The sequence below is a fragment of the Orussus abietinus genome, unplaced genomic scaffold (genome assembly GCF_000612105.2).
Source record: "Orussus abietinus isolate OABI.00-Male unplaced genomic scaffold, Oabi_2.0 scaffold61, whole genome shotgun sequence".
NCBI lineage: Eukaryota > Metazoa > Arthropoda > Insecta > Hymenoptera > Orussidae > Orussus > Orussus abietinus.
This window is the reverse complement of record NW_019394279.1, coordinates 108,936-121,707: the sequence shown is the minus strand read 5'-3', so window position 1 is coordinate 121,707 and position 12,772 is coordinate 108,936. Positions and strand designations below refer to the sequence as shown.

The following is a 12,772-nucleotide window of genomic DNA, read 5'->3' as shown; positions in this document are numbered from 1 at the left end:
GGTAACGCAAACTGCGGAAATAGAAAGTCATAGCAAGCAGGAAAGGAATAACAAATTAAAGGGGCACTGTTTATAAAAAGTACCTTGCAATAATGAATATTACTTATCAAAAGTAATAAATTACTTTTAGAAATTGATTTAAATGAAAGTTCTCAGGGACCTCGTAAATTCTTTTAAATTCTCTAGGGATTTTTTAATTACCGTAATATTCTCGGTTATATTACTCGAATTTAAATTCTCAAGAATTTAAAAACACTAAATATAATACACCAAGAATACTAGTGCTGTACGTTGAATCTGTTTCACGCTTAGCATGGACATGCTCCTTGTTAGGCCGATGTCCCACTGAGCGCGTTCAATATCGCACAGACCGCGGCGCATCCATGCGTAATGAATGAAGAACCAATCAAAAGTACGCTTAACCTCAATTTCTTTTCTACCGCAGTTTCGATTGGTTTGTCATTCTGACGCACTGACGTATCGCGTTCAATGGGACCTCCTCCTTACCCGACAGGTTATGTTATTAGTGCGGAACAGTTTCAAGGCTCAGCCAGAAGATGCCGCTAGTTCAGTGATGACAATGAAACAGGTCGTAGACCCCCTTTGCATCTCTTTAATAACGACATAACCGCTGACAGCCACGCACAAGTTTGTATACCTCGATGTGGTAGCGTTTTGAACGTTTTCGCTGACCATATGTTGCTCTTAAGTGAAATATATCTTTGATAAGCATGACGACCGACAGAAATGCTAAGACAAAATTAATCATTTACGCCGGGGGTATATTTGTCTGTTATTTTTATTTCGCCGTGCTCCAGGAAAAGATAACCAGAGGACAATACGGCGATGGCGAGAATAAGGAAAAATTTACATACACGTTTGTCCTCGTCTTTATCCAGTGCCTCATTAATTACTGTTTTGCCAAGGTGATGCTTGCCGTGTTAAATCAAGGAGAGGACACTACGAGCACTTTCTACTATGCCAGTTCCGCTCTCGCTTATATCCTTGCAATGGTGTGTAGTATTATGGCCCTCCAGTTTGTCAACTATCCGACTCAGGTTGTCGGAAAGGCTGGAAAACCGATTCCTGTAATGGTGCTCGGTGTTTTGATTGGAAAAAAGGTTTGTTTACAACTGCACCCTTTCTCTTATAAACTGAAAAAACTAGCGTTCATTCATAAGTTTCGTTATACTTATCACTGAAAATAGTTATCCATCGGTCGCTTTCTAATGTGGCAGTGGAGTTATTGACGAGATTCTAAAAGCATACACAAAGTATTAATATAGTGTTCTTTCACAGGTGTATCCCGCTAGGAAGTATGTATTTATCATACTTATTGTGACCGGTGTCATATTATTCATGTTTAAAGATAACAAACCAACTGTCAAGCAAACGGATGATCAAGTAGGCTTTGGTGAATGTTTACTTATTCTTTCACTGTTGATGGATGGAATAACTTGTGCAATACAGGACAGAATGAGAGCAGAGTATAAAACGAAATCTGGACACATGATGATTAACATGAATATGTGGTCGGTTTTGTTCACTGGTGTGGCAATTATTGTCTCCGGAGAACTCTTAGCATTTATACAGTTTTTGCAACGACATCCAAACTGCTTATGGCATATATTATCATTTTCCATAGCTGGAGCATTGGGACAACATTTTATATTTTTAACTATAGCAGAATTTGGGCCATTGACGTGCGCGGTTGTAACGACTACTAGGAAATTTTTTACCGTCTTAGGATCCGTGTTATTATTCGGAAATACTTTATTACCTAGGCAGTGGATAGGTACAGTCATAGTATTTACAGGATTAGCGTTAGATGCACTATATGGGAAAACTGCGAGTACGAAGAAAGGAACAATTAAGTAAACTAAAGGTGTATACTTTTGGTATGTACATTTGTAACGTACAGTACTAGCATTCCACTGTTGTAAAGCAACAGACTTGACATTTTAGAAAATTGTAATATACGAGTGGTTGGAAACAATGTAAGGCATGTGCTTAATACAATTCCAAATGATACTTTGCAATGAAACATCCGATTCTCCACCTGCATATATCTTGTTCTTGTAAAAATGGATGGATGTTTCTATTTATGTATGAGCCATTGTACATTTAAAATCATCCCTGTAATACAATTTATTTTCATGAAAATTAANTTAACAGTTCAGGAACGGCGACTGCGACTACTCTTAAGATAAAATTTATCTTAACCATTTAATTATGAAATGTCATTATAATGGCTTCCATGTGATCAATCATTTTTACGAAGTGCCATTAAAGTGGCTTCCGCCCGATGGACATTTTTTTACAAAGTGCTACTATAGTGGCCCCTTTCATTCTCATGTATTCTAAGCAACAATTGAATATCGTATTCACATAAAATATTAGCACTCCGCTGTTGAGCTATCCATACAGGTGGTACATCCCCACATCCAACTCCGCCGTAGTTAAAGGGTTAATAGTAAATTACATAAAACTTTTCTATCGTAATGATAGCAACTTGATTATGTACAAATGCTTTACACAATAATTCTGATTAAATACATGAGGAAGAATATTCGGGAAAATTGTGCAAATGTTTCAATTATCTCGGATTATATACCATTTCGAGGTTGGAAGAGTTGGATGAAAGCCATTGCTTTTATCTTAGGTTTGTCTTTATTTCTAAAAAGTTTTAAATTGTACTTGATTAATAAATTTACCCAAATGATGTACATGGAGAAAGACAAATAAACTTTGCCCTTTAAGTAAATTTTTGCCTTATTTGAAAACGTTCTTTATTTAAATTAACTCGAACACGTCACTTTTCTTGTACTTTTTGGTACAATAATTACAAATAGTTAAACGTATACAATATAATATATTGATATATCTTCAAATGTACACATACTGTTGTAGTCTTGCTCAGCTCTCACGTGTCATCAAGGCGTATTATTTCCATGATATTAGGATACAATCAGAATTATTAAAAATGTTCATCAAACGCATAACTACATGCAAACACCAACCACATAGACGCTTGATTATATACGGTTTGCAGTTTGAAAACGTCGCACTTTAAAATCATACATTGCACTGAGTTTGCTTAAACGATTGAATTTATGTCGTTTTTACACATTGTCCTTTGTTTGCTCAAATTTTCACTTAGTTGATTTATTGGAACATGAAATAGAAAAAAACAATATGTAACATGAAATAGAAAAAAACAATATGTAACATGAATTCGCTAAAGGTACGGTCACTATTACCAGATTGTAATGGCAAAGAAGTTGAAACATTTAAAAAATATTTATATACAGCAATAATTGATTGGCAATAAAACTTCTAAAGAATGTTACACAAATTTCTTACATATAAGATAAAAGATAATCTCGGTTAAAAACAATTGAATATTGAATATACTTGAATATCATGATTCATTTGTTTTTTTTTATCATAAAGCACACATGTACATAACTTGTTTTATACTTTTCTTCCAGTATGTTAACAGCTCAAGGGATTTTCAATAATTTCTATTGTACCGTGTAACCACTAGATCTCTAATGTTGGAATGTCAGTCCACGGTACCTCAAAAATTCTGCTACATCACCATGTACGGCTCAATGGTATGGACCAGAATAAGCACCGCTACTTAACTAGCTTGTGACAATTTAGGACCGTTTGGTAGTAGAAATACTACCTACCAGGAAATGTTTACACCATTTTGCATGCGCCATACAAGTCGGTCGACAACTTTATTCTGGAAGTACTGGCAGTGACTGCGACAACTGGCAATTCGCAGAAAGGAGCAGTCGCCATATATTTGCCAGACGGCATGGATGAATGGAAAGGATTTATTTTGGAAATTAAAGTTTCCTTGATTTCCAAACATCATCCTGACATTTACGAAAGCCATTTGGCGTTATTTGATGGTGTCTCTTGCACATTAACAACAGTAAAGTGACAATGAGGATTATTAAAATATAATACAGCAAACAGTTTCTAAGCTGTTAAGCTACAACAAGAATTGGTTTTCCGTGCCGTCTTATAAAAGGCTTTCGATTGCATGCTGAGACCCTCCGATTTAGAGACTAAATCATCTAATTTCTCGCCTCTTTGCAACACAGCTTCTACCGTGTTATGCTAAAACATATTACACCGTTAAGAAAAAACAGTATTGTATTTCACCAACTATAAAACATTAATATAAACTTACTAAAATTATTTTTGTTTCGTCCAGATCGTACTGCATCTTTGTGAGCGCATCTGCTTCCCTGGGATTTTGATACTGCGCTAAGTACGTATTAACTTGTGGGAAATTCGAAGTAGCTTCGCACAATGACGGCCATGTATTTGATGGGTGTATGGAAGCAAATTCATCTAATACTTTTGTAATTAACGTATGAGCTACTCTATGTGGATATTCATGATCCGAAATTACTACACCTGCCAAGCTGTCTCCTCTGACATAGATATGGCACATATATTCTACGGAATAGTATAGACATCATAAAGGGAACACTGTAACGGTATTTAAAGACTTACCCTTTTCTTTGATACTTTGTCTTGCCGCGATCTGTGTCCTTTCAGTCATCGTTTTACTAATAAAAGCCATGAATTCTTTGATGCTACTTCGCTGAAAGAAGGAGAACGATTCCACATCATATGCAGTTTTCAGTGCCGTAGCTGAGGTGGGAGCCTTGTATAAAACGGACAATGCGTATAATTTAACCATTGTAATCTAGAACAGAGTATTATAAATTATTGTACCAGCTGGCATCCCATTTTCTACTCCATTTTTAAAATTACATTCTTGGCTTTTTTGGTCATATAGCATTCATCAAATAGTATACAAATTCATGTGATAAATACGCACTCCAAACGCTTAATTACAAACGTCATCAATTATCGACTTAAATTATCTGCTTGCATGCGAACACCCTTAAAATTAAACAATGTCTGAGCTGTCAAACATACCTACATGTACAAACGAGTTAAAAACAATGCAAAAGGAGCAACTACTTCTAAATTCTGCAGATAAATACTACGATGACCATTCAGTTGGCGACAAATGTCTTTTATTCACACAATTCCTATTATTGATACTCTCCTTTCAGCTTGACGACACATCACCCGTTTCAACCATTATAAGTCATGAAGGCAGCCATCACTAGTTTACATCAGCGGTTCTCAACTTTGATTCTCTTTCGTTAAAACAAGGTATTCGTTCATACGCAAGTATTTCTCTAGGTGTGTTCTAAAATACACTACAAAATCTGATAAAATGAAAACAATAAAAATAATCGCGTATGAACCAGAGATGAGTTGGGAGATTGCTCACGGGCAGAGTCGCGTGATCGCATTCTGTGCTGCCCTCTGGTTTTGTACGTTAGCTTTCACCGTTTTTTGCCCCCAAGGGCGACGCAACGAATTTCTGGTAGGGGCTTCTTCGCCACTGGTTCGAAGGGACTTTTGGAATCCTCGTCCCGAGGATGAAACGGGAAGGGAGCCTAATCGGACGATTTTAATTGGCTGCGTAACTAAAATTTCACTTTCTCGTAAAATAAATAAGGTAGGTGAAGAGTAAAGTCAAAGCGGGTGTCACGAATGTTCTTCCCTTACCATCAGAAGCGAGCAGTGTTGGTACGCGTAGGTAAGCCACCACCGTCAACACTCGCATGGTATTACCATCACGAGTACGCGAGCCCCTACCAGAAATTCGTTTCGCCGCCCTTGGAGGCAAAAAACAGTGAAAGCTGACGTACGAAACCAGAGGGCAGCACAGGATGTGATTGCCCGACCCTGCCCGTGAGCTATAGATGAAGTGGTGAAATATATTCGACAATCCCCACAATCGCGCGACCCTGCTCCTGAGCAATCTCCAACTCATCTCTGTTATCGACGTTGATTAAATTTCTTAGCGCCTTTCATATCCTCTTAACATTCCCAAATTCGTGATTATTGCCAATTGGTCAGTTCCCATGTAATGAGCTCTGCATTGGCCGACCAATCAGATTTTCTCGTACGGTGGATAAAAGAACACTCCAGGTTTGTACCAAAAGTATACGTATGATGACATATGCACTTCGGATCCAAGAATACATGCATAAACCCATCTATCGCATTCCACCGCTACCGACCATCGATCGCCGCCAGCGAAGTAATTGGTGACAATTTCAAGAATGTTACGTCAAGGTGTCGAGAGTTGCATAGGTTATTGACGTTCCTTTGAGAAATTGGAATCTTCGGGCGGAAGAATCGCTTAAAAGAGCGTCCGCGGTCTAACTTACTGAGGAAAAATGACAACTGCGTTATATTTAGAACATTATTTAGATAGTAAGTTAGGAATTTGAGGTTGTACTTTGAACTGACACATTTCTGAAGGCATCAAACCGTTCCCAAATCTCGAGATGCAATTAAGAACAGAATATAATCAAGGCGCTTGAAACAAATATGTCTGGTTTATTTAGGTACATCTTGATCTAAATGTATTCAGTTGATTGCAATTATTTCCAAATAATTAACGAGATTTGGGGCACACGTTTGTCTTAAATAAAATGGATGCATCCCGTATTAATAAGTTTTTTCTCTGCACAGGAATTTTGGAATGTATGGTAATCTAAATGTTACTTTTAGGTTTGGAACATTTGCCGATCGAGTTGCAAAGAAATTTCACATTAATGCGCGATTTAGATGCGAGAGCACAGGGTCTTATGAAAGAAATTGATAAGCTGGCTGATGATTACTTACGGAACATGAAGAAGGAAACAGCTGAGAAGAAGAAGGAGCAGTTGAGTCATATACAAAGTCTTTTCAATAAAGCTAAAGAATATGGGGATGACAAGGTTCAATTGGCTATACAGACCTACGAACTTGTGGATAAACACATAAGAAGGTTAGATTCAGACTTGGCGAGATTTGAGGCTGAAATACAGGACAAGGCACTAAATAGCGGAAGGGCTCAGGAAGAGGGCAATGCAAGCAAAAAAGGTAGAAAGAAACTGAAAGAAAAAGAAAAACGAAAGAAAGGAACTGCTGGAGCAAGTAGCGAAGATGAATCAAAGAGTGCTCGAAAGAAGCAAAAGAAAGGTATTGTTTGATTTTCTCTAAAAAATAATTCCTATACATCTGAAATTGTTTTTAAATTATTTTTATATACTTAACTGGGATATATATTTGTAACTTAGAATTGGCATATATAAAAAATTGTTTGTTATGGAATATTTAGGTGGTTCTACAACTTCTACGACAGCAAGCGGAGCTATTGGCAGTGGAGCACAGGCTGATGGTGGTACATTAGGACATCCAGCAGATGTTCTGGATATGCCAGTTGATCCAAACGAACCTACCTACTGTTTGTGTCACCAAGTTTCATATGGTGAAATGATTGGATGTGATAATCCAGATGTAAATATTTATACTTTTATCTATGTAAAAAGCCAGACAATTAAGTGTCCAAGACTGATTCTTATTTCTGTTTGTTCAGTGTCCGATCGAGTGGTTCCACTTTGCCTGTGTTGGTCTAACTACAAAACCCAAAGGTAAATGGTATTGTCCAAAATGTACGCAAGATCGAAAAAAGAAGTAAATAAATAACAGATGAAGATCATCAATCGTCTTAGCGAAAGCCAGTCTTTCCAGTATGCTACTTCTGAAAGTAGTTTGTTACCTTTTTGTGCTCTGCCATGTAAGGCAATCGAACTACGTAAAAACTATGAGAGTTTATACAAGTATTTAATAACTGCATCTTCATTGCATTATAAAACTAATGGTCGCGGGAGCAATGTATCTAAAGGTACAGAAAAAAGAACAAACTTTATACATTTATGTTGTATGAAGTATACAACAAGGTGATAAAAATTCAAGTTAATATATTAATTTATTTAAGGTCAGTTTCTCGGAGAATGTACCATTGAATTAGTGGTAATGAGTAAATAATCAGGAACTATGATTGGTCTTGTATGTTAGTTAGCTGTCTCAAAGTACAACAATAATTCTCTTCAAAAGAATCAGTCTTTAACGTTGTATAGAGGCTTACCGTTAATTTTAGGTGTAATGAAGACACAGTGGTCTCGGCTTATCACAGAGAACAAGAATTTTGAGAATTGGCCATCCGTTTAATTCCCTTTAAATCTTATTTTAAATATCTCGTTCTAGTAATTTATTATCCTCTTGACATCGAACAAGGTTTTTACACTTTTTATACTAATTTATGTGGCCGGTTTTTGAATGTCTGTGATCTGCCGTATGCGTAGTTGTGGAATATTCTCCCACTGAGTAATAAAGAACTACGAATAACATTATATTCTCTGACTATACTAGTTAATTACTGATTTTATATTTTACGATTGTATAGTGGTATCGGTTAGCATAGGCAACTTTTGCTACCGGCAAACTATGTAATATAAGTACATTATAATGGTTAATATCAAATATATTTGGTTTACAGGAGAGTTGGTTCTTAATTATTGTCTCGTTTTAAAAGCACTTGTACATCATTGATATAACTAAATGCCGCAACTGCTGTGAAGTTTCAATTCTTTTTATAAGCATGAGAAGAGGATTTAAGAAGATGTTTTATTGCCTTTAGCATATAAATAAGAAATGTAAAACTAGTATGTCAGGTTACGACTAGAATATGCCAATGATACAGAACAAGAAGCAGAATGGCATACTTTATGGAATTCCTGACTGCCGGTTGCAGCATTGACTAGGTGGGACAGTCCAGTCGTACTGGTAACTCATACGGTTCCTTACTTCTTTCGTGCATAATGCGCCTGTTGCTTTTCGGAGATCATGAATATTTTTCATACTTTCAACGCTTTGCTTATGTGTAATTATGTAATCATTGAAGCATCCCCGAGACCTGTACTCTGTATCAAAGCGCACGTCGTGTTTCCTCTCGATATTGGCTACAGGTGCCAGCCAAAGACCAACCGATACATCTTCAGAATTCTGAATTCTACATAAGAAATATGATTTTTAATGAAACAATACAAATTACGCCAAAAAATAAGAGAACATATACGTACTTCAAGACATCTGAATTCCTGGCGATAAATTTAACCAGATTGGATGATAGTACGTAGCCACCACCTAAAGCATATGGCAAATAATAATCGCATAGAATCCAGTCAGTTTCCTTCCATGGTCCACTTCTCTTCACTTGTGCTTTACCATTGAAGAATCCCCAATACAGCTCTTTTCTAATACCTCGACTTTGCCATTTGTCAAGTTCTTTCAAGACTCGATCGACCAGGACAACCGAATCATCATCGCACTTTAATAAGAAATCGAATTCATAGGTTTCATAAATCTGTCCCATGGAGTAAAGAATCTTTTTGGTTATAGTATTATATGAATCTTGCAACTTCGATAAGAGAAGCAAGTCATTATACTTTTGTTTTTCTGATAGTAAAGTATCTCGCTGCTCTGGTTGTATATCAAGAGTACCTATCGCAAATAGATGTTTCACGTTATAATGGTCGTCGCACAGCCATGTCTTTCTAATAGCATCTCTTCGTTCAAGATTATCAACGGCGGTAAGAATAAGAACGATCAACCTGTATTTAGGCTTATTTTTTGCAGCTAATTCTCCAGACACACATTTCAGAGATGTCATATAATGTACGTATAAGAGGATAAGTAAAACTAACACCACCAACAATGGTGTGTTGGTATGGAGCTTTTTCCTTATCATGACACTCCAGTTGATGAAACCCAAAGATCAATCGATTCAACTGGAATGCTTCGTAACCATTTTCAACATTGACTGGTCACCTGCAACCAATACAATATATTAAATGCATAGCCAGTTTAATTATCCATAATTCCAACTGAAAGACGGGTGGATGTTGCATATCTCATGTTAATCGGTTCACTGAAAATTATAATTTAAAGAATTAAGCAGATAAGAATTTCAAATCATTTTCAACAAAATGTTGAAATATCAAAGAAATTGTGAATAAATCATTTCCTCATTTAAGAAAAACGTACGTTTATATTAAGTATGTACTTCATACATATGGCATAACCTTTCAGTATATGTGTATCTGGTAACTTTACTTAACGCGTGAAATCCGCGGCAAGTCATGACAAGCTGTACAACGATTTGTATAATTGTATCCACATCCGTTTCTGTATTTGATGGGATACTGCCATCTTGTAATTATCCCGCAACTATATTGCAACTATAATGCAACCTGCACCAGCCTGCACTTGATGCATTACGTTATCCAACATGGCGGATACCGTCGATATATTGCACGTCTTTCATTCTTATGCTTCTACTGCATTCAGAAACGTCACAATTAATATATTCTTAAAGTTTGAATGAATGTCTTTTTCCGTATTTGAGTAGTTGTGTTAAGTTTTACATAGTAACTCGCATTTACAAATGTGCCGCACTTGTCAGGTCGCCGCCATGTTGTCAAACCTATTACGTATTGCACTATTCAATATGGCGAACAAGTGGCGGATTTTCCGTAAAATTCATTTCTTCCCGTTACCTGTACATATTATTTTTTTTTAACCTTTTGCGGTCGTATGTCTACTCTCAGCCACCAAAATTCTCTTGATCTTGGGAAAATGCGACCGCAAAGGGTTAAGTGGTTTTAGAAAGTTAATACAGTAATTACTGATTTTAACAAATCACTCAGTAGTATGTATGTCTTAAAATGATTGACCTGTGAAGAGTTGAAGTTTCTGATACAATTCCAGGTGTTTTAAACATAAAGTAAAGGTGATTTTAAAAGCTAGCCTTATGTAAAACTAAACGAATGATTTACTCAAGGGAATAAGATAAATTTATTTCCACTGCCTAGTAAAGAGTTTAAATCTAATGCATATTTATTTCTTCTTCATTGCAGTAGAAACAGTATATTACGACACATTTACAATGTATGTATATATATTTTTTTTATTGTGATGTCGCGCTAATTCGGCCGTTTCCTTGAAAAAGCACAGAAACTATCTAGAGGCTACAGCGTTATCGTAGCAAGCATAGTTCACGATGGGAAGTATGTATAATGGAAGGATAATTGGGTAAGGAAAACCATTTCGCGAATTCGTGAGAACTGTCGGACGCGATTACAAGGAGTTCCTACGCGACATAGAAAGATTAATAGTTTATTTTGCGACAACATCGGTAGACAGTAGAAGCAAGGGTAAACTATTGCTTCTGTGATAGATTTATAAAAGAAATATATATATATTTATTTATTTATTTATATATGTCGCTATGTATTATATATCCTTTTTAAATGCAATCAAAATTAAGTACTATTGTGCATCCTTCCTTTCTTTTGTTTTCGATTTTACGCTCTTTGCACTTCTCTAAGGAGCATAAATCCAAACCTGGGTATCCGCTAGAAATAGTTTTCTACAACATCCATTCAATTAAAATTAAAAAAAAAAGAAAAAAACAACGGTATTGCAACGGCCAGACATTAAAATGAAACATATCATTGAGTTTCGCGCCAAGTACACTTTCGCGAGTGAAACTGGATTAATTGAATTTTAATATTTAACACGGCCACGCTCCAAAAATCCGGACAACGGTTCTTAATTAATTATTACGTATCTAATGATCTTATCAAATGCAAGTACATGATAATCATTCTCGGATAACAAGGTAGGGCCTTATTTTTAGGGCAGAATCTGTACAAAACTAATTCAAGTAGACCCCCGGGTCGGCGTATAACTGGCCGCTGCGATGTAAATAAAGCACAGTGTCTTCTTTGCTAATGTCCTTTGATATTAATACAAATAAATAGTTATTTCGATACATAGTTCGCTGTTAAATACAGCACGCCGCATAAACAGCAGTTCTCAATGGCATAATGTTAGTCCAGGAGCAGCGTTTCCTTGTTCACTTTCAAAGCCGATTTCTAAATGTCGGAGGTGGGGGATAAGTTAGCGGTATCGCATCAGGATAAGGCACATATATTATCGTAACGTGTCTAAGCTAAAACCAATGGTCGGGAATTTCCGTCAAAAGTCTTCCGAGTTTTTAGAGTGCTAAGGGTAGTGCCATTCAGCGTTAACAGCTACACTCGTACGTCTACTTAGGTTATACGATTATTATCATTGCAGCTTAACGTTTAATTATGCTTAAATTGCGTATGACAATCAATGATAACCGAGAACCGTTCGCCTTGGATCGGTTTCCGCGAAGCGGAAAAATCGCATTTGGTCTTATCAACTTTTCATTTAGTACCAGACCTGAGGTCCGACCCTCGAGTTTAGGTGGATTATTTTTGCGTACGAATAGATTCGCATAAAGGAATGTTGCACTGTTGCAAAGTCGCGTAATTGGTCAACATTTTAGAGCCGTATACGAACCTATTAATTAATCGCATACACAAAAGCTGATCGTATAAACTCGCGAATCGGGTTCCCGAGCAAGTAATTAAAAATAGTTTTGCGCAAAACCTCCTTCGTGTCTTAATCCAAGAATATCGGTACATCCCCACGTTTCATCTCTTTTCTCGAACTCCCTAAAACGTAATTTGCCGTCACTTTACAAATTTACTAGAAAAAGAAAACACTCGTTTAAATCCTTTTTCACGGATAAATTTGAAAACTCGGAAGAGCTTTCTAATTTAGTTAGCTTTTCTAAAAAATACTTTTTCGTACGTGAGGTCGCGATACCGGAATGCGTGTTTTATACGTGCCAATTACGGATAGCAGAGCAACGCTAAGCGCTAGTTTTATCGGAGATTTTGCGCTAAATTATCTCGGATAAGTCTGGAGTTGAAAAGCGATACTCGGGCCGCTCTTA

The 12,772-nt window shown here is 36.6% G+C and overlaps 4 protein-coding genes across 8 annotated transcripts; 2 read left to right on the top strand and 2 right to left on the bottom strand.

Moving 5' to 3' along the window:
• Positions 1-731: 731 nt before the first annotated feature.
• Positions 732-2,044, top strand: LOC105699955 (solute carrier family 35 member B1). The gene is made up of 2 exons (XM_012425417.2): positions 732-1,121; positions 1,300-2,044. Exons 1-2 carry the CDS (start codon positions 732-734, stop codon positions 1,876-1,878), a joined length of 969 nt encoding a protein of 322 aa, XP_012280840.1. The 3' UTR covers positions 1,879-2,044.
• Positions 2,045-2,764: 720 nt separating this feature from the next.
• LOC105700054 (synaptobrevin homolog YKT6) lies at positions 2,765-5,181 on the bottom strand. Of its 2 annotated transcripts, none has more exons than XM_012425608.2 (4): positions 4,969-5,180; positions 4,537-4,732; positions 4,208-4,479; positions 2,765-4,134 (listed from the first exon to the last, which is right to left on the bottom strand). In XM_012425608.2, exons 2-4 carry the CDS (start codon positions 4,724-4,726, stop codon positions 3,994-3,996), a joined length of 603 nt encoding a protein of 200 aa, XP_012281031.1. In that variant the 5' UTR covers positions 4,727-4,732; positions 4,969-5,180; the 3' UTR covers positions 2,765-3,993. The 2 variants fall into 2 exon arrangements, with proteins under 2 accessions (XP_012281031.1, XP_012281032.1); XM_012425609.2 differs by having other exon boundaries at positions 3,994-4,134; positions 4,973-5,181.
• Positions 5,182-6,133: 952 nt separating this feature from the next.
• On the top strand, positions 6,134-8,442 carry LOC105700047 (inhibitor of growth protein 5). Of its 2 annotated transcripts, none has more exons than XM_012425593.1 (4): positions 6,134-6,327; positions 6,628-7,080; positions 7,220-7,398; positions 7,478-8,442. In XM_012425593.1, the coding sequence occupies exons 1-4, from the start codon at positions 6,291-6,293 to the stop codon at positions 7,577-7,579; spliced, it is 771 nt and encodes a 256-aa protein (XP_012281016.1). In that variant the 5' UTR covers positions 6,134-6,290; the 3' UTR covers positions 7,580-8,442. The 2 variants fall into 2 exon arrangements, with proteins under 2 accessions (XP_012281016.1, XP_012281017.1); XM_012425594.2 differs by lacking the exon at positions 6,134-6,327 and adding an exon at positions 6,336-6,461.
• A 112-nt stretch (positions 8,443-8,554) lies between these two features.
• On the bottom strand, positions 8,555-10,417 carry LOC105700046 (beta-1,3-galactosyltransferase 6). Of its 3 annotated transcripts, none has more exons than XM_012425590.1 (3): positions 9,988-10,417; positions 9,024-9,771; positions 8,555-8,953 (listed from the first exon to the last, which is right to left on the bottom strand). In XM_012425590.1, exons 2-3 carry the CDS (start codon positions 9,689-9,691, stop codon positions 8,668-8,670), a joined length of 954 nt encoding a protein of 317 aa, XP_012281013.1. In that variant the 5' UTR covers positions 9,692-9,771; positions 9,988-10,417; the 3' UTR covers positions 8,555-8,667. The 3 variants fall into 3 exon arrangements, with proteins under 3 accessions (XP_012281013.1, XP_012281014.1, XP_012281015.1); XM_012425591.1 differs by having other exon boundaries at positions 10,026-10,417; XM_012425592.1 differs by lacking the exon at positions 9,988-10,417 and having other exon boundaries at positions 9,024-9,444; positions 9,555-9,683.
• Between the last annotated feature and the right edge of the window lie 2,355 nt (positions 10,418-12,772).

Excerpts from the sequence above, each read along its gene's own strand:
- LOC105699955 (XM_012425417.2), top strand. The coding sequence starts at position 732 with ATGACGACCGACAGAAATGCTAAGACAAAATTAATCATTTACGCCGGG. Across the intron at positions 1,122-1,299 it reads GTGTTTTGATTGGAAAAAAG|GTGTATCCCGCTAGGAAGTA; the intron begins GTTTGTTTACAA and ends GTTCTTTCACAG.
- LOC105700054 (XM_012425609.2), bottom strand. The coding sequence starts at position 4,726 with ATGGTTAAATTATACGCATTGTCCGTTTTATACAAGGCTCCCACCTCA. Across the intron at positions 4,480-4,536 it reads ACAAAGTATCAAAGAAAAGG|AATATATGTGCCATATCTAT; the intron begins GTAAGTCTTTAA and ends ACTATTCCGTAG. Across the intron at positions 4,135-4,207 it reads ACGAAACAAAAATAATTTTA|CATAACACGGTAGAAGCTGT; the intron begins GTAAGTTTATAT and ends AATATGTTTTAG.
- LOC105700047 (XM_012425593.1), top strand. The coding sequence starts at position 6,291 with ATGACAACTGCGTTATATTTAGAACATTATTTAGATA. Across the intron at positions 6,328-6,627 it reads TTTAGAACATTATTTAGATA|GTTTGGAACATTTGCCGATC; the intron begins GTAAGTTAGGAA and ends TGTTACTTTTAG. Across the intron at positions 7,399-7,477 it reads TTGGATGTGATAATCCAGAT|TGTCCGATCGAGTGGTTCCA; the intron begins GTAAATATTTAT and ends CTGTTTGTTCAG.
- LOC105700046 (XM_012425590.1), bottom strand. The coding sequence starts at position 9,691 with ATGATAAGGAAAAAGCTCCATACCAACACACCATTGTTGGTGGTGTTA. Across the intron at positions 8,954-9,023 it reads AGGAATTCAGATGTCTTGAA|AATTCAGAATTCTGAAGATG; the intron begins GTACGTATATGT and ends TTTCTTATGTAG.